General features: G+C 41.5%; 1 protein-coding gene across 26 annotated transcripts in view; it reads right to left on the bottom strand.

Annotated features, from left to right (window-relative positions):
• Nucleotides 1-45: 45 nt before the first annotated feature.
• The window catches only part of MAPKBP1 (mitogen-activated protein kinase binding protein 1), a 101,305-nt gene continuing 79,004 nt past the window's right edge, over nt 46-22,346 (bottom strand). For 8 of the 26 annotated variants that reach the window (XM_086894236.1, XM_086894241.1, XM_086894243.1 and 5 more), the window contains 11 exons: nt 18,921-19,069; nt 18,139-18,188; nt 17,364-17,600; nt 16,250-16,419; nt 14,547-14,692; nt 13,961-14,155; nt 13,050-13,128; nt 11,186-11,496; nt 9,349-10,410; nt 6,065-6,150; nt 3,571-5,061 (listed from right to left, as the gene is read on the bottom strand). In XM_086894236.1, coding sequence (XP_086750362.1) covers nt 4,768-5,061; nt 6,065-6,150; nt 9,349-10,410; nt 11,186-11,496; nt 13,050-13,128; nt 13,961-14,155; nt 14,547-14,692; nt 16,250-16,419; nt 17,364-17,600; nt 18,139-18,188; nt 18,921-19,069 — 2,779 coding nt within the window. In that variant the 3' untranslated portion in view covers nt 3,571-4,767. Of the gene's footprint in view, nt 5,062-6,064; nt 6,151-9,348; nt 10,411-11,185; nt 11,497-13,049; nt 13,129-13,960; nt 14,156-14,546; nt 14,693-16,249; nt 16,420-17,363; nt 17,601-18,138; nt 18,189-18,920; nt 19,070-22,346 lie in introns of all 26 variants that reach the window. The other 18 variants (XM_086894254.1, XM_023928183.2, XM_086894252.1 and 15 more) reach the window with 5 other exon arrangements.

Below are 22,346 nucleotides of genomic sequence, written 5' to 3'. Positions count from 1 at the left end.
CCGGAACACCAACCGCGGGCAAAGCTCCCGAGCGAGTCGCGCAGCTCGGTAACAAATGGTCACGTTTTTATTGAAACAGTTTAAGACACCAAGTACAAATGGATACAGAGTTAAAAACGGCTCCCGGAGGAGTCTCACAGTGCAAAAAAAAAAAAAAACCAAAAAAAACCAACCAAACAAAAAAAACCACAAAAACAAACAAAAAAACCAAAATAAAAACGAAACAAAAAAACCCCCACAAAAACAAACGGAATCTTTAATTCTTTTCCCCAAATAATAATTAAAAAAAAGACAAAGTATTATTTTACCTAAAGCCAAAAGTATAAAAACACTCATTTATAAATAACGCAGGAGGGTTGTTTTTTTTTTTTGTTTGTGTTTTAAAGGAGTGAAGGAAAAGGGCAGTGCAGGAAAAGGGGGGAACAGGGGTGAGGAGGTGCCTGTCCGGAGCGCGGGGCGGACATGGCGTGCCCCGAGCTGCCCCGCGTGTCCCCGTGTCCCCGCCGCCACGAGTCATTCACACGCACGGTCTGAAACACGGGACACGCCGGGGCTCGCCCGGAGAAGGAACCGCCTGCTCTCTCGGGGGGCTGCTAGGACAGACCTGTCTAACATTTCGATGAGGTTTTTGTCATTTAGTGTCCTGGATGCTACACATCCAAGTGTTGGGGGGAAGACACTGTATACATGCATGAATTTATCAAGGGTGTTTAAATAACTGCATTTCTTTTTTCTTTTTTTTTTTTTTTTTTTCTTATATATAATTATATACATATTCGTTCATTTTAAAAAATTAAGTTGGTATGTTTCTACTCCCAGAAAGAAACGTCCCAATTCCTCTGAGTCACGATGAAATCTGCAAAAGGGGGAGGCTGGGGAAGGGGCTGCTGTAAGGCCATGCCCCGGTCATCACCTGGGAGGTTGCATGGAAAGGAGAGGACAGCCTGAGAGAGGAGGTGGAAGAAAGGTGGAGTCCCATACACACAGGTCCTGGGTGCTGCTGAGGGATGGGGAGGAGGAAGGTGTTACCTGTCTGCAGCAGGAAATACAAGAGTTTGCTGCCCTTTCAGGCTGCAGCCCTTCCTACTGTCCAAGTTCAAGAGAGCCCTTAAACAAACTGTGGGGTTCCACAGGCAAAGCAGTACTATCTGCAAGACGGAAAAGAAACCTAAAACTTCTCATTTTGACCAGGAATGTTGAGTTGAAGGGGGGAAAATATATGTAAAGAGGATAAGGTAGGCCCAACATATTTGTTCAGGCTTTATGTTAAACAAATATCTTAATACAGGTATCTTGCTGTGCCTATGCTAACACCCACACAAACCAGTAAGAGGGAACACAAACCATTTAAGAGGGATAGACTCAAATTTATTACCTCCTCTGACAAGCCTCTTCACTTCCCAGGCAGTTAGCATTCATTATTTCTCTATCTGGCCCAATGGACAGCCTGCAGTGAAACATGTTCACAAGGTGCAAATGCAATGCATTTATGCTCTTTTTGTTCTGTAAACTAGAGGTGTTAGGAATATTTCCTACTGCCAGCAATAGGAAGTTAGCAGGGAAGAATTAGCTGGATCAGTCTTAAATTATAAAGAGCAAAACTCTCCCCTCACCCCTCTCAGCAACAAACTTGTGGCACCAGCATCTCCTTTACTGGGCTTCTAATCAATTCAAAACATCAAAGCCTTGAACAAGCAGCTCATGACTTTGCCATTTAAGAAAAAAAAAACAAACAGTTGCTTAGAGAACAGCAAGAGGCTCAATAGAACATATTTAAAAACAAACTCCTTCCAATACATCCTTCACTTACAGATCGCCATCTCCAAGTCCTGTACCCACTTTCCTAAAGCCTTTTGGTATTGCATCATTCACAGGTATTGACCAAATGGTGTTCTTCAGACCAAGACCACCTCTATTTCTACTCTGTTTACCTGAGTCTCCTACATATACTATTCTAAATTTATTTTAAACTACACAACCGTTCTCCAACTGATCTACTTGCCCAACATTTTTCTTGCCATCATTCTGATGAGTTTTTACCTCTGGTTTCCTGTATACAGCCATGACCCCAAGTAAAACCCATTTCAGGAAACAAAACCCACTCTGATCAGCTTAAAAAACAGATTTGCTTCACACAATTTATTTCTAAGGAGGTTTGTTTCATACCTCTATGCGAGTTTTGCTGGTTGTTGACCTTTACCTTTATGGTAAATTTCATTCTCGCCACTGGCTCTTCTGTATCATCTCTGATCTTTTTGTCACTATCTCAATGTTTAAATAATAAAATGGTATAAAATTGCACAAGGAAGTAATATAAAGGACCCTCAAACCATTATCAACAGTACCAAAATATACCTGGATTCAAGGGACTGCTATTTTTCCTGAGTGTCTTGTGGCCCCAGCAGAACAAGGAATTTCCTGTATACTAGGACATATGTTCACAGTCTGAAAGTGAAGGAACCAGCCATCTCAAAAGCAAGCTTGACCCACACTAACTCCCATCACAGACCCAGCATGACTCTTACCACACATTCCACTCACAGCATCTCCAGTTAACTTTTTCACTCAGAGAAACTGCCAGAAATTTCCTTCCTGGTTTCCAACTTGCCTTCTTTTGCAAAACCTGTCTAAGCAAGAGAAGCTGCCCATGGGACCAAGCACACCAGCTGATTCAGCACAGTACAGTGCAGAGACAGGACTAGAACATAACCCCTTTAAAGTTTCAGCACAAGACCATGGAAGGAAAGGTTAGCAAGGACACCTGAAACATGATTAGGCAGATTTCAATTACAGGCAGAAGCAGCTGGAAAGCCCTCAAAGTATTTCCCATACTGCCATATCCTGAAGCACTCAGCAGGGATCGGGCAGCAAACTTGTTAGGGGAGAGACAGAACTGCAGATTATTCAGCCCTAGAGTTATTCAGGAGAAACAGGTTGTCCTATGCCAGTCTGGCCAGATCAGTAGAAAAAAGGCTGCACTGCAGATTTGCAGTCACAGAAAGACAGAGAAGTCAACAGACCGCATTTCCAAGTGCCACAGGGTTTCAGAGAGACAGCAGCCAGGACAGTAAAATGAAAGAAAACTGCTTCCACCCTGTAACCTCTGTAACCAAGTGATGCAGTCTGGCTGCCTCTGACTGACTTCCATGATGCTAGCAGTCTCTCTCCCACCAAATTCTTGTTGTTTGTATTAGTTTTATGAAGTGGGATTACACTGCTCTACCTTAAAATAAATGCAAGAGACTGGAGATGGAAGAAATAAAACACTTTGTCTATTTGCCCCTGTTGTTGAAAGGAGTGGGAATAAGGGGGAAGGTGCTGAAGAATTTCATTGGTTTAATTTTTTTTTTTTTCTTAGCTTATATCATTGACCTAAAAAACATAACTGGACAATTTTAAGCCACAACAAACACAAGTTAGCATGGGTTTAGAGAAGCTCCACAGGGCAAGAAGAATATTGCACATACAAATGCAAGAAGAGAAAATTCTGTTTCCCAGACCAGAAATTCATGAAAAGAAAAGAGGCTAGAGGCAGGGGAAATAGTGGTAATCACACCCCAAAACATCTCATTTGAAGTTCTTAGGAAATAATTTTCTGAAGGGATTTGAAACAGCATTACAAAAGGTAAGAGAATCTCAGCTTTCTTGGGATGCAAATTCTCTGTTTTCATGTAAAGGGAAGGGGAATACATTTTCCTATCACAGTGAAATGAACAAATGACACAGATGAGCCATGACACTGAAGATCTCTCAAATCCAGAGTTACACTGTAAGAGATGGAAACCAGCTTTTCCATGTCACTTCTCCACAAATAAATCATAACAACATCAAAGGCAATATCCAATTCCTAATCATGAAAAGTGGCTGAAACCAATTTTTGTATTGTATCTAAATCAAAAATTTTAAATGTCTGCAGAAAACCTTAAGTATTCAAATTCCAGATTAAAAGTACCACTAATGAATTCATAAAGTAATCTCCAAAGCATGGCCCAAGGGATACAGAGCCTTTCCCTGGAGGTGAATGCAGATAAAATACAGTGTGGGGACTGTCTTGACACAATAGGAAAGCAGACAGGGTTGTCATAACAACAGCAGGATTACTGCAGGGAACAAAACTAAAGCAGAAAAAGCAAGAACAGCAAGAGAAGATCTAAGCAGAGAACAGTTCATTAATTGCACAGACACTCCAGCCTGTCTCCCTGTTGGGGATTTATATACAGAGATTGTTTCTCGCTGGGATATGGCAAAGGGATTGACAGTTTTTTTAAAGGACAAAGATAACAGCCACAAACGTGGCATAGAGCAACAGTCAAGAGAAATAAATTAATAAATAAACCCATAAAAAGTCTGATTCTTGATTCTCATGAAGTCTCAGAGAGGAAGGGATTGGCTTCACATGGACTCCTTTGCTTTTAGTCAGCAGTTCAGAATTTCTTGGATAAACTGGATTTTCTTTGTATTTTTAGGTGTCAAACATCCTGACCTCCTGGCTATGAAGAAATTTCAAGGCAATTTCTCCAAACTCCTCTTTCAAGACTTTGTTTAGAGACAGGAAGTTGAAGACCATTGGGAAACAAATATTAAAACTGTGGCCAGCACATTGCTAAGAATTTGAACAAGTCACAGTTGTTGGAGCCTGAGGAAATCAATTTATAAAGGTATCCCCACCAGCCCTAGACCAGCTGATGGTAGCATTGTTCTGAAGCTCTCTCTGTGGTCCTCTTGCAATTACTTCTGTGAATTCACAAACACTTGAAGTCACCCCTTTTAGAGTTTTTTGTCCATGCGTCGTTCCACAGCTTGCAGCAATAGCTCCGAGTACTGTTCCAACAAAGCTAGTGTCTGCTCATCTCCCAAACTCTTGGGACTCGGTAGATTGGCACCACATCCCTCACTCAGTGGGCTAGCGTTATCTTGTGGCTTTACCAGTGCCTCCTTATCTTTTGGAAGCTCTTCTGCATCCTTCAGAGAGTCCAATTCTTTCTTCATTGAGGAGAATGTTTCTGTCAGGAGGCCTGCTATTTTATCTTTGTCAGTAGAAGATTCTGTATCATTTAGTACCTGAAAACAAAAAGGAGGGGGAAAAAAGAATGCATTGGGGTTTAGGTAGAGCACCAAGTAAGCAATTTTAGCCCTTCAGGGAAGTGAAGCCATGAAGATTTGCAGACCAATCGAGCCTACTTCTCTTCAGCATTTGAGACTGCCCATTTAGATATACAGCAGGACACGCATCCAATACTCTCTATCTGCACAAAATCCAGAGGCATTACTCCAATAGGACAGAGATGGGAAACACATTTTTGGGAAGTGTTCCCCTTATAGTGGGCTTAAGAAGGTACTGTGTTTCCCAGCTGCAGCACAGGGCCACAGTTTCCTGTCCCTCCTGCCTGCCAAATGCAGCTGGTCCCAGGAACAGAGCAAGGTCAGAGAGCTAATGCAAGTGCTGTGCCCAGAGCTGCAGAGGACCATGTGGCAGATGCTCACCATCAAAGCCTCACACTCATTGCAGGAGACTTGACAGACCAGTACTGAACAAAGAAACAAAGAGCTGTTATATTGCTCTGCACGTAGCTCTGGTCTGGTGGTGAGACAGACAGGCTGCGTGTTCTTTTCAAAGTTGGATTCTCATGGTATCCCACATTTGCTAATCCTTTCCCCAGGCATCAAAGACAAAGAACAGATGGGGCTAATGAAACTCAAAGCTGCTATAATATTTCATATCCCTGAAATACTGTATAACCATTAATTAATTCCCTAATACCCCTTTGAAAAAGAGCATACTGTTATCTTCAGTTTACAGATAGGCTAAACAGACTGAAAACTTAATTGATTTGCTCAGAGTAACATAGCAAACCATTGGAAAATCCAAGAGCTGGGAATCAGGAGCTCCTGCATCCCTGGTTCAAGCTGAAGGTGCAGTCAAGTGGACAGCCAGGCAGCTTGTGTCACTGAATACACAGTCAAGAGAACACCTTGAGGCAGCAAGCAGTTACATTCTGTGTAAGATGTCTGTGGGCTGTAAAGCCCAGCTACTGTACCAGAGCCCGTGTGCGAGGTCACTCACCCTGCGGTAAAGGTGGAGGGCTCTGCGCATGCTGTCCTGGAGCTCGGACACCACGTGCTCACACTGCTCTATGCTGATGCCCGATTCTGGAGGGAGGAAAAGATAAAAGCACAAGTTAAGGCACAGACACGTCACTATCCATAGCCTCATAGTTCGGTAAGAAAACAGGTTTTTTAATGCATTTTTGAAAGACCACACACACACAACTTGTCATTCAATTTTTGGGGCTGGTCTGAGCAAATTATTAAATAGGCACATTCTGTGTGAGCTTTCCTTCATACTAACTAGACATGCTGCTTGCTTCAAACACCCCTATTTTTCCAGTCTTTAGACTCTCCAAAGTCAGCAATGTTTTTCCTCACATTACACATTTTTATTACAGTCACAGATAGTCACAGATTACCCATGTGGTTTCCAATTACAATTAAAGACATGTTTGCAATGAGGGCTTCCAGTGGCAGGAGGGATTGATCCAAGGAGCCTCAAATTTTCTAGTTAGAAATCTACAAGCTCCCCATCATGCATCCTTCTGCACAGTGTGCTACTGAAGCACAGAGGATGATGGATTATACAGAATTATCGCAGTGTTCTCTAGTGAGGACTGAGGTCCAGAGGAGTTGTGACAAGCAAACTCAATCTGAACAGAATTGCATTGCTGAGCAACCCATGACATACACTGCTGATACACCATAACCCAAAACTAAAAAATAAAAGCAAGCAACTGAAGGACAGCATCTTCTGCCTGTCCCCACCAGATGTTATCTCCAAAAGATGAGTTGAAGACCTTCAATCTTTACGCAATAAACACTTTCATGAGTTAGACATAAACCATGAACAAAGACATAGACACACAAACATAATCGTCAATTTTCAAAGGCCTGGACAAAGGACATTCAACTTTCTTTAGCTACCCCAACCCGAAGTTTTGTCACATTAGCATTGTAATTTCTGTAATTCTAAGAAAACCATCTTTGAATAGACTGGAGGGGACCTGAGCTAATTTTATGAATACATTTAGATGATGCATAAACAAATACAGCCAGAAAAACATCTACACAAACAAAAACATCTACAAAAAGCAAAGGGGCATGAACAAATCCTTCCATCTGCATTCTTTGATCCTAAATCACCCATGGAGTCTGAGCCGAGTGGACTTCAGTGCAATCCAAGATTCTTGCTTTCTGCCCCCCTCTTTCCCTCTTTATGTTTGAAACCCAGCTGTTTCTTCTCATGATTGTTTCTGGATTTCTCCTCTGATCATTGTTTTTATGCTGGTCTCCAGCTCTGGGAGGTGCCAGTAAGGAGAAAGGTCATAAAACCTAATATAAATGCTTAAGTAACAGGCAATTTCTGCTTCTCGGGTGTGCAGAGCAGAGCTCTTCAGAAACTAGCAGAGAATATTAAACACAGCAACAGTATTAAGCACATTTACAGCATTTTAACTGTAGATGTCAAAATGCTTTAACAAGAACAATTAAGTCTTTTCATTTGCAGCTGTTAAACAAGCAGGAAATGGAAGGACAGAAAAATTAAGTGGAAACACAGAGTAACAGTGCAAGTCAGAAGCAGAACAAATCTGTATCAACCCTACAGTTTTAATCTAAATTGCCACATTGTGATTTCCAGAAGCCACAGTAAGTTGTTCACAGCAATAGCCAACTTGGATCTAAACAAGTTTTCCGGCATCTACCACTAAAAATTTGGGAAATGTGGTCTGCAAGAAGCTTAAGGCTGACAGCTGCCTACTGAGGAAAAAAAAACAACATTAGGCTCCACAGTGCTATATTATTCTAACTCACTAAAGGATGCTGTTAAATATTCTGTCAGGGTGTGCTATATCTTGGGAGTTGTTAAAAAAAATAAAATCAATACTGAAAAAGTCCTTGATCTTTCTCTGCACTACCTGTCTTAATTCTGCAAACTGACCAAAAACCATTTGCTATGTAGTCTGATTCACAAATCTAGAAGAGAAAACTCAGCCTAAAGAGTACAGACAACTACAAATCTGCTATAGAATGTGATTCAACAGCTTCAGGGTGCTGGAAGAAACCTTACCCCTGTAGGGGAAGGGTCTAAAAATTTCAGATGCATTCACTGTTCTTCAGAGCAGCCACGGTAAGATAACTGCAGGTCCCTTAGACAAAACATTACATTTCCTGTTTTACATAATAGTGCTTCAATCTTAAGGTGTTTGATCCCTCTAGGAATGCAAAAAGAAAAGTAACAGTGCATCAAAACCATATTAAACCTTCTGCAATGCTTTGGTGCAGAAACATTGTGTTTTACCATTCTGATGAATGGTGTAACAGCCTGGCACCACAGAAGACAACTGATCACAGGATTACAGAGCTATCCCTTCTAAGAAATGAGTAAGAACAACATAACAAAAGGGATAAAAACTGTATAGCCCCTTAAGGTACAAGCTATCAGTGCAGTGGTTAACATCCAGTTTTCTAATGCACAACTCAGAAAGGTGTATTTCCTTTCAGATTGTGACACAGAAGAAAAACCTCAGGAGATGGCGTTGGACTAAACAGTGCCACAGACTCTGCCACTGGAGGTTTTCCTGCCTTGGAGGGCAGGATTTCTGCTTCAATTTGAAACTTACCTGCTAGTTTTCATTTAATTTGATTACCTTAAACTGAGGCCTGTAACAGATCATAGAGCTGTTTTCACCAGGTGAAAGTTTTTCATCTTGTACCTTTCTCTCCAAACTAGAGATAATTCAAAAATTAACCCACATTTTTTATGTTCAAACCCTGTACATGCACTGCACATTCAGTTTGCAGACGTGTCCTCAAAGCAGAGTGATAACAGCACAAAGACCTGCTTGCTCTCACAGGTAGCTACAGCCAGGAGCTCACCTCCATGAGCTTTATCTCATGGGAGAAAGTTGTATGCAAACCCTTCTGGACCCTGCACACTTGCACATTAACAAAGGAAAGTTTGAGCTACCTGGCATAACTTCACTGTCAGTATTATCTGTGCTTGCTTGGTTCTGTTAGCACATGTTGGCCTGTACCTTCATTTGCTGGCCAAACATGCTCCAAGAGGAGAGTGGGGGATGCACCTACACACTCCAGGGGATTCCCAGCATATCAGCTTTTAGGACTGACCACAAAGAGGTTTGAGCCCCTTGAGGTAATTGTACAGCTTAAATCACTAAAAACATAACAGTTCTGAAGCCTGTAAAACGTTCAGGTAAAGGACTGTCAGACATAAGACCTAGAGGAAATGGAAACTAAAGACTGAGAAAAAGATGTTAGATTGAAGAAGTGTCTCACCATTGAAGGGATGGTTTATGGAACGAGACAGGTGCAGACAGGACGAGACAGGCCAGAAGCTGGACGTAAAGAAATGTGATGGGATCGTGAGGCGGTTCACAAAGACAGAAGACAGAAGGGGGAAGATAAGAGATGGGTATCCATGCACACCTGAGACCTGTGCCGAGGCAGTTATAGATGTAGGAGACCTCGGCCTGATGGGGTCTAGTGGGCAAAGTCCAGGTTGGCTGTCTAGCACACAGGCGATGCCGGTGATCCGCTCCCTGCCCCTGGGCAGTGTGCTCTCAGGAGACCTTAGGTGCTGGCCCTCTGACACCGCCCTCAGTTTTAGACTAGTGACCCCTGGCTCATCCTGGCAATCTGTCCTTGAGACTGGATAATCCACTGGGCTCTCCTTAGCAAGCCCTGTTGGGACCTCTCTACCAGGAACCAGAGACCCAGCAGTTTGGTTCTCCCTCTTGGAGGTGCGGACCTCAGGAAAAGAGGGTTTCTTTTTAGAGGCCCCAGCAGGTGACTGAGGAGACTGTGGCTCAAGCAGGGTTTTCGTTTTGGTAGTGGGTGAGAAGGAGGCCAGTGTGGGTCTATCAGGCAACGGCTTGGGAATGTCAAGAATCAGATGTGCTCGGTTTGATGATGCCAACTTGCTGTGGAAAGACTTGGGAGATGAGCAGTTTACAACTGGCTGGAGTGCAGGTTTCACTGGAACATTTTCTTTCACTGGCAGCTTAATCTTCTCAGCATCTTGTGTGGAATTAAATTGTGTCTTCTCTGTCACCGGAGGACTAGTCCTCCCATCAGTCAACATTTCAGTGGAGCAACCAAGGTACAGATTTTCCCCTACAGATATGCTCCTTGACATCTTAGCCCGGAAGCTGGTTGTGGGATTCATGTAGGACTTTGGTTTTGCAGCCCTGACATCTTTGGCCAGCAGAGCACCAGATCCATCCATCTTCAACATACTGGCTGATAACACCCTGCAATTGTTAGGTCTGGGGTCCTTCTCAACCACCAAAAGAGTCTGAGGACGCTGCTTGGCAGAGGATATCACTCCTGGACCCTTATCTGTAAAAATTAAACAGACAAACATACCAAAAATAGACAAGAGCCTGCAGTGAATTCCTAAATCAGAATTTAATGTGGCTCAGCTCAGCCCCTGTGAGATGTGCACAAACATAACCACTAGTTCAGGTTAGTATCACCAAGCCTCAACAGCTTCTTTTTTTCCCATCCCTCATCCTACTCAGACAATACTGCTTTCCACATGAGAGAGATTTGCTCTTAAAGTGTATGGCCAGAAGACCTCAGACCACTGTGACTCTTAAGAGGGAGGCCAGAGGAAGCAGGCAAAAACTTATATATGCTGTTGTGGATTTTTTTTGATTTTTTAAACAAACTTATTAACAGTTAGTGAGTTGATTGTTTCAAAAATAGAGTCATTTCACATGGAGGGCATGGATACAGTAAGCTCTCTGTTTCTCTCTCTTCCCTCTTTTTCTCCTCCCCACCGTGGGGAGCTTCAGTCTTAGCTTGGAGCAACCACCACAGCAAGAGAGAATATTTTTGCAAATACTTCCTTTCACCCTTGCAGTGCTCCTCCCACAGATGCCAAACAAATATCAGAGAACGATAATTAGAAAACCAGCATCTGCATTACAAATAAAAATATTAAATAATATTTTAATAAATAATATTGAAAATATTTTTTCCCTTGACAGGGTAGGAGTGAGAAGACATGTAAAGCCTGTAGCTCAAATGCAGAAAGACAAGCTTAATTTAAATCCTCCACTCAGATGTCCTCATTTCATTCTCATACCATCATTCCAATGTGTGTTCTTACCCTCATGCACGAGGTCATGCACTGACTGTGCCTTTCTCATGACTGCATTCACAGGGCCTTCTGGAAAGGAGGCAGTAACCCGTCCAGGAGCCATACCAACTCTGCTGGTCTCCAAAGCTGATCTGCGTTTTTTCTGCACATAAATAGCTCGATTTGAATTTACATTCTCTAGGAGCTGGCTGTTCTCTGATGCATCACCAGGATGGCTGCTGTCATTTTTCAACAGGTTTGGTGTAAACTGACTGGTCTGGGTTGGTGGCTCAATGGGCTTTGAATCCAGTGTCAGATTTGATGAAGAGAGTGACAATCGTCTAAAGAACACAATAAAGAAATCCCAATTAAAAACAAGTATGTTCCCCTGGATAGACAGGAATATGCATTAAGTTTCTCTGGAATAAAGAGCCCTGCACTGTCTGGACTTTTTTGAGTCAAAAATGCCCTAAGCTGTTACCACTTAATTCTACTCAACCCTGCAAGTTCTGGTCTTCAGGCATTTGACTAGAGGCTGTGCAATCACAAATAGCATTGGATTGCTGTTTCCAGGGAGGACACCGTAAAAAGTGAAGACAAAAGAGAAGGAAAAATTCCAGGCATAGGAAAGACTGGGCAAAGTCAGGTCAGGTCTCTTCTCTCAGCTCACCTCACTAAAATTTAAATCTTTTAAATTCTAAGAAAACCCTAAGAGGAAGTCAAGATGCTTTCCTAATATTATGAAAGCATAATGACTAGGAAAGCTGGTCAGTATCTTCAAGAGGAAAGCCTAATTTCCTCTTCCTCTCCACTTCAGACAAACACAGTGGGCTTACTTCAAAAAGGAGGCAACTTCCAACCTGGCACGTTTAAACAGCTGAACAGATTAAAAGCCCAGAGGTTTTCATAATCAAAAACTACCTTCCTTGTTACATCTCTAGAGCACCAGTGACTTCCTTCACTCATCACTGCAACTCTCCAGAAGCTTACACAATAGCTAACCATTGGCTTTCTTCCCAAACATACATGAGACAGACTAAGAGGCGCTCCTGACAGCAGCAACAGCAGCTGAATACAGCAATAACAAACAAATTTCCCTACCATGCTGAATCTGGATACAGCTGGTGAACATTAGAAGATGTATTCAAATCTTCTTAGTCCTATATAATGAAATTCTTTTGAGCTAAGATTTTAGGTTGTCATTTCAGAGGAATACAGGAGTATTTGTTTATTTTAAACATTTATGAACCCAAATCAACAAAAGCATTGACCTAAATCTTAAAAATTTTTCTTATATATTTGCTTTGTTGGGATTTTTTTTTTTTTTTAATAACAAGGAAAACAGCTTGCAGCAGCTTTTTGGAGTGCTTTAAGGTTGAGAGGGTTTTGGAAGAATAATATCCCCGTGGGGCTTTGTGTGAGACACCAGAACACCCTGTAAAGGCATGGTACTGAGAAACAAAGCTGAGTAAGAAAGGACTGTAAAACAAAGGAAAAGTTGACAAATCTACTTTCATTGTCCAAGCTGAATGAAATGCAAAAGAATAAAAAGAGCATAAACAGTGAAGAGTAAATTAGATTATTAGTGATTCATCCAACTTAATCAACCAAGGCATTAATCATGAAACTATTAAGCATGTCATTGAAAGAGGAAATAGAACAAACAATAGTGTTGCATTAGAATAAATAGAACAGCTAAAGTGATGCAGTATAACCTGTCCAAATCACAAGAGTCTGCAAACAGCCTGCCATGTGCTGTGCTAACACTTTACTGTGCCTAGGCACACCAAAGCCAGAAGTTTGTTCAACTATTTTCACCCAGGACCTAGCACGAGACCTACTCATATTAGTATAAACAGACAGACAGAAACACTCCAAACAAGCAGAGCCATACCTGAGAGCCGGGGACTGGGAAAAAAAGCGAGAGGAAATGCTGAGGTTGTCGGTTCTTTCCAGATTCCTACATGAGCCACCTAAAAATTTTGGTTTAAGGAGAAAGACAAATGAGCAGTTTATTTACAGAGCATTCTCATATATACATTTTCTTATCATTGAGACTATCCAAGGGGATTTTTTTAAGCTAAAGCCACAAAGAATTAAATAATTATATTTCCTTTGCTATTAGTGTTCTACTTAGATTACTATGCCTTAAGCTGCTACTCTCCCTAAGGGTACGCCTCCTTTTTTGCTTCCCTTTGTGTCCTATCCTGCCTGTAGGACTGTGAGGCACTGGCATGAAGCAGAAAACAAACCCATCAAAGAAGAAAAAAAATAAAAGGAAAAAAAGAACACGAAAAACTCACATAGATATTGCTGCCTGCAACCTTATAAATTCTAAAAAGATGTGCTTTGTTCTGGAGTTGGTCGATAAAGACAAACCAGCTCCTTTGCCACTCTGATGTTTCCTCTTATTCTCTCTCTCCACCCAGCATTTCAGCCTTTTCTTTTGTGACATTGGCTATGCCTTGATGCACCACTAGAGGCCACTGAGTGTCACCGATGGGGGGGTGAGCGCGCAGTCAATACCTTCCTTTACAACAGGAAAAACCAGTCCGGGAGCAAGGTAACAACAGCTCGTTAGGATTCCAGGGACAATACTTAACACAAACTGACACAGAGCCAAATCCACACGAATTTACACATAGACCGATGAATGAACAGATGTCGATCTTCTTAAAGCCTCTTACACTGTTTTACATTTTCTCCCCTCTCCCCATATCCATGCATCCAGGAAAGCCTAACAGAACTTGTAGCCTGCTTTGGTGGAAAAACCAGGAGTGACCTTACAAAGCTACAGAGATGTACCTTTTCCATCAGTATTGCTCAGGGTCCCAAAATGCTCCTTGAGGAACTTTTCCTGATCAGGTATCGGAGGAATTTCTCTCTCAGGCATGCTAGTACCCACATCCTCCTCTCCTTCTTCTCCCTCCAGGTCCGAGACACCATCTACACTTAGAGGTTCGGTGCCCTCAGAATCTGGGAAAAGGCAAAAAACCCCCACTGCCATAAAAACTTAATCAGACTAACATTAGCCAAGTTAAAAAAAAAAATAAAAATCAACAAATATGCTAAATTAAACCTAGAATGTTCAAGTTAGTCAGCATTACGTGCAGTAATTCCCTAATCTACCATATCTGACAAACAGCACAGCCTATGGCATAATCAATACTAAACCTGCCTCCTTGGCTAGCAAGGTAAGAGAAAGCCAAAGGTGCACAAGGAAAGAAGGAAAGTGCACAAACTCCTGTTTCTACAGTGGCTTTGCTGAGACGTCTGTTCAAATGCTCCTGGATCTGTACAGCAGCATCGGTGTGACTAACAGGAGTGTGACCTCAGCTCAGCTCACTGAGAGCTCACACATAAATACATTTACAATGTCTTTGGATCTTACCTTCATTCGGATGGTCTGGGCTGGACAGACGACTGCTGCTGTAATCTACAGAGCAGGCACTGTCTGGACTGTGTTTGTCTGGGCATCCATTACTGTGATAACCTCTACAGAGCTTCCCATGGGGCAATGCTTTTACCTGGAACTCACTACAAGAGAGACAGGAAGATACAGCACTAGAAGAGATATTTGTTTACATGTAAAGAAGTACATTTTAACTTTAATAAGGCCTTACCTGTGTTAGTAATACCTTTTATTACAAATGTAAGGCTTTAAAGAGAAAAAGAAGTTGATTTCTCTCATCATAATACAGTATAATTTTTGCATTTCATTAAGCTTGGACATGGAAGTCCCAAGGGGACTGTGATTTTCTGGGCATTGTCAGCTCCCAAGATTACCAAGCACCAGCAGCACACTGCTCTGGCTTGATTTCCAGCACAAAATGTAGACGTTTACATGATGAAAAAGGGACTAAAACCAGGCCTATACGTGCAGGAGAGAAACTAGTTTGCCATTTTATCGATGTTCATGACCTGCTTCTTCGGGCAAGTTCTGTGATACAAAATATACAAGATTCTGGCTTTGAGAAAGACTAATGTGCTGAAGAATATCATACAAAAATACAATCTTGTATGACAGGGTTAGTGATTACTGTTGAGATTTCACGGATCTTATTTTGTCAAATGTCACCAGCACTGTTCTTTTTCCTGATGCCTAAGGACTTCAGTTTTCCACTTTTTTAAATACTTTGTTTTCAAATGTACTCCAAGGCAAGGTAGGATGCAGAAGTCAATCAACAGAACTAAATGGCAACTACCCCTGGCAGCTCCCACACTGTAAAAATTGCCATGTGTCCAGTCGGTATCCAACATCACCCGAGGGCCTCCCTTTTTTACTTGATGAAGCAGCACATGCGTTTACTCCGTCCAAATGTTATCATTACAAAATTAAAAATTAAAAATAAACTAGGTGAAACCTAGCAGCCTCAACTGTAAAATCTTGGCATGCACTCTTGCATAAAATCTGTCTAAAGCTATCAGCCCCACTCTCTGTAATATGACAGAAGATGCATGAAATTTAACAGCTAGTAGCATCAGGTTAAGAGGGGAAGGGAAGAACAAAATTCAGGGAAGGAAAATAAAAGGGAGCACAGAAAAATTAAATTATGTAAAATTAAAACAGAAGAAACAGCAGAGGAATAAAAAAGGTCTCCACTGTCTCCAGTGTCCTTTTCAATTCCATCTGTATCATGCAAGTTACTCTATTTCCAATAAAAGAGTAATCACACACTACATTTGCTAAATTCTTGCCCAATTTTCATAAATAAGTGTCCTGTCATTTCTCCTGGGTAGGCATTCCACTGCCACATATGTGTCACTGTCAGTGAGTTTTCCAGCTTCCAAGTTTTCCCTTGCTATTTTCAACCCAGATAAGGGAGAAAGCAAAAAGGCTGCTCCCAAGTTGTTCACTCAACTAAAAAACTTGGAGAAGACTGTTTCTCCAGGAAACTGTGCAGTTTCCTCAGAAGAAAACTATTTTAATGGTGCCTTCTTAGTTTCATATTCCTCAAGCAATCATCTGACATAGAACTCTCAACTAAACATGCCTGACATCAATCAAGCAGTAAGTCAAGTCATCGAAGTTACCACACAAGCTACCAGAACAGAAACATCTGAGCCATGCACAGCAGAGAGCTTATTTTTAACCTGCTAGAGTCTGTGGGATGGATTTCATCTTGCTCAGGGTAGATTACACATTCCTCACTCTCAGAAGGTTCTAGTTCCTGAGAGAAAATCCCCTCTTCACAAGACACAAGCCGAATCACTTGGGGTCGCACACAAGATCCATTATCTTGGGAAGGTATTGAGCTGCCAACCTGGTTTAATTAAAAAGAGAAAAAATATTACCAGTGCTTTACCTTACATCAGCAAGTGCTGTGCAAGGCTAGAAAGTATGCATTACAGCACAGAATATGATCAGCAATCTGAGATCAGAAAACATAGCAATACGATGTCTTTTCTGTTCCTTACTATACTTGTCAGACTACTGCTGTACTTTCCTGGTTTGTTTCCTGCTTGAAAGTCCCTAAAGCTCTTTGGTAAAGTACTCTTTGATCACATAGCATGAGTGTAAGCCATGTGGCAGCAGATTCTTCCATTACCTTCTATGGCCAATTCACAAAACTGCGCCAATTCAGCTGAAAAACTGAATTACTGCACACAACAATCTGAATCCTCTTCTCAGTCACACAGTTACAGGAGAGGGAAAACTTCCAATAAAGCTAGGCACTGGGACAGACTGCTACTGAAAAATAGGCACTAGCTTTCTGAGGATGAGCACACATTACTTGCTGTGACCCATCAATACAAAGATCTGAAAGAATTTACTAATCTAGCACAGCCAACAACTAAGGGCTTCATGTGAGCCACATTCCAGCGGCTACTGGAGTCAAGAAACTGCATCCCAGCACAGTGAGCTAAGAGCTTACCAGGTTTTTACAGACCTGTAATTCCAAGCTCAACCTCTCAGCTTGTTTTTGACATAAATATTCAAAGAACTAAAAGATAACATGAGGTCTTCCTGTCATTGAAGAGAAACCTTGACCCCATATGGGGTCTCTGCTATAAAACAGCAGAATTACACATTGCAGGAGTATCAATTACAAAAGAGATATAAATAAAGTTCCTCAGGAGTCATTTAGAAAACCTTTAACGATAAAAAGAATGGCATCAGGTAGTAATAAATGTAGGTAATAACAAATAGGTACAGGACAGATGCACTCAGAGTGGCTTCACCCCCTCAGAGTAGTACTGCCCTTACTTTGTTGATGTGCACAGGAAGGTCAGTGTGCTCTTCTCTGTCATCCCCATTGCTGTTTTGAGACAGTGAATCTCGACTTGGAGAACGGGAAACAGAGAAGGACTCCAGCTGACGCAGGTCAAGCATGGATTTCACAGTCATCTCTATGTTGCTGGTTGGCTGGGACCAGCGACCACGTTGCCGGGGCATCTTGCTCATTGGTGCCTCTGAGCGCTGGATTGCCGCTATCTCTTTGGCCTGAAGGAAATTAAAACACAGACTATCTTAGAGACTGAGTTTTGCTGATGGGAAAACAGGAGAAAAAACACAAGACCCACACAGAAAAATATGTCTATCTCAATAAAAACTTCTAAACTGTCTAAGAGACAGCTTGAAAAGGCACCTTTAATCATAAAGCATCAAGTAAAACTGATACTTTTGTTGCTGCTTCTCGCACAACAGTTAAATGTGCTACAACAGATTGATGTATATGAACAGAGTCAGCACCACATGAGATTCAGATCAAAAATGAAAAAACAAAAGTATAACATCTGATGGAAAAAGACTGATGGAAAAATCCCAAGTGCAGCTCTCAACTCTAAATACCCTAGCCTCCTTAACTAGGCTCTATTTTGCCAACTCCAAATCATTCTTCAGAGAGAGGCTTCTCAACGGTTTCCCACCACAGCTGCACCTTTCCCACATGTGCAAATGAAGTTTTTAATCTCTCTGGGAATTTCTTCTTCACTTTCCCTGTAACAAAAAATAAAAACATTCTGAAGGTTTAGTAACTCACCCTCCTCATTTCCCAGTGGGAAAGGCTTCTTGAGAGGGTAAGGTCTGAATCTGCAAAGATAAAGAGATATGCACCTAGTTGACAACCTGGCCAGCAGTACAGCTTTTGAAGAACCTCTTACTACCTCTTTCAACAAAGGCAATATTCCTACATCTTTTGAACCACTGTCAACACATGCTTTCCCAACACGCTTTTCCACTACTAAAATCATTGTACCAAAATTTTAATGGAGACATGCAGTTTTATATAAGATTTTAATTGAATCAGCAGATCTCTGCAGAACACTTGCCACAGTGCAGTGTGCACAGCCCTCCCAAAGGCTTGGGAAAAAAAATCTGCTCCAATACACTGCACCATCTGCAGCAAAAATACATCAAATTAATAACTCCAACCTCAACTGTAAGTTTTATCAGACATCTCTAAGTCCTTTCTTTTGAGAGGATCTTTTGATCTCTTTTGGCTTCTTCAGGCTTTTAATAGCTTGTAGACCCCAGCCCATAAAGTCAATTCAAAATTTCTTTAGCCAGTTGAAACTAGCAAGAAACTTGCCAATTTAAGAATTGCATTTCTAGACAGAGGACTGGACTCTGAAATGCACCCCTCTTCAGATGCAGGAATGGGCAGCTTCACATTACCCATTGCTATCTATCCATCTGCTTCTGTTTTGGTCTGTCTCTCTCCCCATAACTTGTTATCCCAAATTGTGTGTCTCTCATCTTCTCCTCCCTTCACATCCATGCCATTTTCCTCCAACTCTGCTCATGTCCCTCTCCCCTTTATACCTGAGTCTCTGTCAGTGTTGCAGTTGGATTGAATATGGAAAGACTGCAGCCCTCGTAACTCATCTTCATCATTCCCTTCATCTTCACCATCCTTATCACTGTCTGATGAGAGTGCAGGCACAGAGGACAGGGCAGAGATGGACTCATGCCTGGAAGGCAAGAATTAAAAGTATTATGGTTTATGCATGAACTACCTACCTTAGACCAATCCTTACACCAGTTCTCCACCTTATCTCCATCCATATTCAGAAGGCTGCCTCAACTCTCTCAAACAGCCCTTGCTCTAGCACAGCCCACCTCTGAGAGACAGAGCAAGCCACACCCTGCACAAAGATGTGCAGACCCTGCCACAACAATGTTCTCATATGCATGGAAGGTTGACGGAAATCAGAAGCCAACAAGTCTGAGAAAGTCAAACAGAATGAAACTGGGCCTTCCATTTCATACTCTGCCAATTGATAAGGTCAAGATGGTAGATTATATTTGAAAGGCAAATATTTTTCCCTTAAGCATTTCTTCTCTGGAACTGATTTACACATCATAAATGTCAGAGATAGTCTCTGTTTGAAAGTAATTTGGTTTATGGCAAATTGTCCCATAAGAGACAGGTTCATTTCAAGGATTGCTCCAGGCAGAACCTGAAGGCACAGCCCACATATCATAACTGCACCATGCTGACTATTTAAACTTTCAAGCACAAGGATCATGTAAAACATATCTTGCACAAATCTTAAATTAAAGTAGATCAAGACAAGTTTTACCACACACACCTCAGAGGCACTCCCAGCATAGAATTACCCACCACCAATCAAGGACACTTAATAACATCAAATTTTACCCTCCCTCTTTCTTCTCCTCTTCCCTTTCCTCCATTCATTCCTTCAGTCCACAGAATCAAATTAACAAATAAACCTTCGGACAATAATTGAAGAAAGAAGAATCCCCAGCAAATATATCTGAGTAGCCTCCACTCCATGGCCTTGAGCTAGAGTGCCAAACTCATCATAAGTGACATTCATAGGATATCACTGGTGAGTGTTGAGTGCCAAGCATTATTCAGGAAATAAAAATAGCTCATCCACCAAATAGAGAGCAGTCTGGCAAGGGACCAACTTCTCCTGCAGCTGACAGATAGCAGGCAGTATTGAAACATGGAAGAAGTAGTTAAGGTATTTTAATCTTTTCTCTTCCTGTGTAGTGGCAGAATATTAATTTCCATTTCATTAGGAGTGATAACTACTCAACCATTTCAGGTGAGCTTTGAAGTGTTCTGACAAAAAGAAAAATGAAACTGACTGTAGCCTGCAGAGTTTTTAGGTGAAAAAGTTTCATTTTGGTCACCCACATCTACTTTTGACATTTGAGTTTGTCAGTCTCTTCATATTTTTTACTGTCTCCTCATATGCTCATCTTGTCACTTTCAGGTTTTGTGTCTAAGCAGGGGAATCCTAACAAAGCCCAAGCACCACAGAATGTTTGAGGTTATGCCATGTGTCATCCTATGACATACATTAAGTACATTTATTCATGGTAGGCAATATCAACTTTGTATCAGTAACTTTGACAGCATACTTCTGCTTCTGTTCATCATGGTTGTTTCAGGAGTTTATTGAGACAGAAGGGTTGGATTACTAGACCTTTAAATATCTACCTGGTTGAACACCTGACAGTGATGAGGTGATATGGCAAGGCAAGATTATGTGTTTGCCAAGCTCCTATGTGTACTGTCATTGGTGTAAATGGAGAAGGAAGGATTGCTATCCATGTGTTTCATATTACAAATAGAAAGATGGCCCCTGTCCATCAGATAGTGACCAAAAAAACTAGTGAGGGGGGGAAAAAAGTGTGTGCCAATATCCTTAAAGCAGCAGAGTAAGAGAATGCAAAACATATTTTGGAAGACAGATGTGTTTTTTCATACTTCACAGGAAGTGATAAACAAGTTATGAAGTAACATATTTGATGCAAACAGAAGGTATCTTGCATTATCCCAGCAAAAATTCATGCCCCTCTTCCACATCCTTCTTACAACTCAAGTATGCTTTTCAAACTCAGTTCTGTAACTTGAAAGGAGATAGACGAATGAATGATATTTTCAAAATTATCCTAGGCCCACTGACTTGAAACTGAGATATTCTGAAATAAAAACTAGGTTCACAAGGTCGTGAGTGTTCTAACTGTTGTTCTTGGCCAAGTCAACCCTTCTATTCAGACTTCACTGTTTCTCCTTTCTTTCCCTGCCTTCCTCAATGTACTTTGGATTTTCTCCTAAGCCCCCTGTTGCACACATCTCCTCAATACTCTTCCTCAGTTTGGGGTTTCTTTTCATGCTTAGATGGGAGTCAGTGTAATGTACAGTTTTCAAGCACAAAAGCTGTTTCCAAATAAGCACAACATGAGAGCATTTTGAAAATTAAGGGGTAAGACTTCTGGGGTTTGCCAAAATCCTCCTGTGAGCCAAACCCCAAAGCATCATTATACCAGGATGAATGTTTCAGAGTAGCTATTCCAGAATAGCATGTACAGACACAGTCTCGATCCAGGTGACTCAGAGCAAGTGTTTTAATTGTAATTGTTCATCTTCTTTGCTGAGGAACTATCCCGCTCTAGTATCATAGAATCACAGAATCATTAATGTTGGAAAAAAAACTCCAAGATCATCAAGTCCAACATCTGACTGAATATCACCATGCCCACTAAACCATATCATGGAGTGTCATGTCTACTCACTTTTTAACACTTCCAGGGGTGATGACTCAACAATTTTCCTCTGGGACTCTGTTCCAATGCTTAACCACTCTTTCAGTGAAGAAACTTTGCCTAGTGTCCAACATGAACCTTCCTTGGCACAACTTAAGGTCATTTTCCCTTGTTCTATTACTAGTTGCCTGGGAGAAGAGGCAAACTCCCAGCTCACTACAACCTGCATCTTATTCTATAAAGGGCAGTGGCGTCAGCTGCTCTTCAGCTCCCAGTTTTTGAAGGGTCAGACAGTACAGGGTGAATGGAAAGGAAGGACCTTAAATTAGAAAGTCTTCAGGACACGATATAGACTTCAAAGTGCCACATGTCATTATGGAGTTCTATTCAGACATCTGATAATAGATACTCTGTATTCTTCTGTATGACCTGAACCCAACCCTGTTTTGCTTTCTCAAAACAAAACAAAGCAGACAAGAATGGCAACTATCCATTTAAAGAGGTATGTCAGAACATTCCCACTCTGATCTTGTGCTACTTAAACCCTCAGCTTTAGGGACATATTTATGAAACTGTAACATCCTGTGTGGTAGTTATAACTGGCAGATTATATCCTCCTGCTTCCCCCTCAAATGTTGAAGTGTTTTAAAAGGAAAGTTATTCTGCTTTTCCCCACAAAAGGATCACAGCGCACTGACTCCAGAATTTCCCTAGTATTACAATTGA

This window comes from Cyanistes caeruleus, chromosome 6 (assembly GCF_971803275.1).
Source record: "Cyanistes caeruleus chromosome 6, bCyaCae1.hap1.1, whole genome shotgun sequence".
Taxonomy (NCBI): domain Eukaryota; kingdom Metazoa; phylum Chordata; class Aves; order Passeriformes; family Paridae; genus Cyanistes; species Cyanistes caeruleus.
Note: the sequence above shows the minus strand (reverse complement) of the source record. Positions and strands in the feature narration are given on the sequence as shown.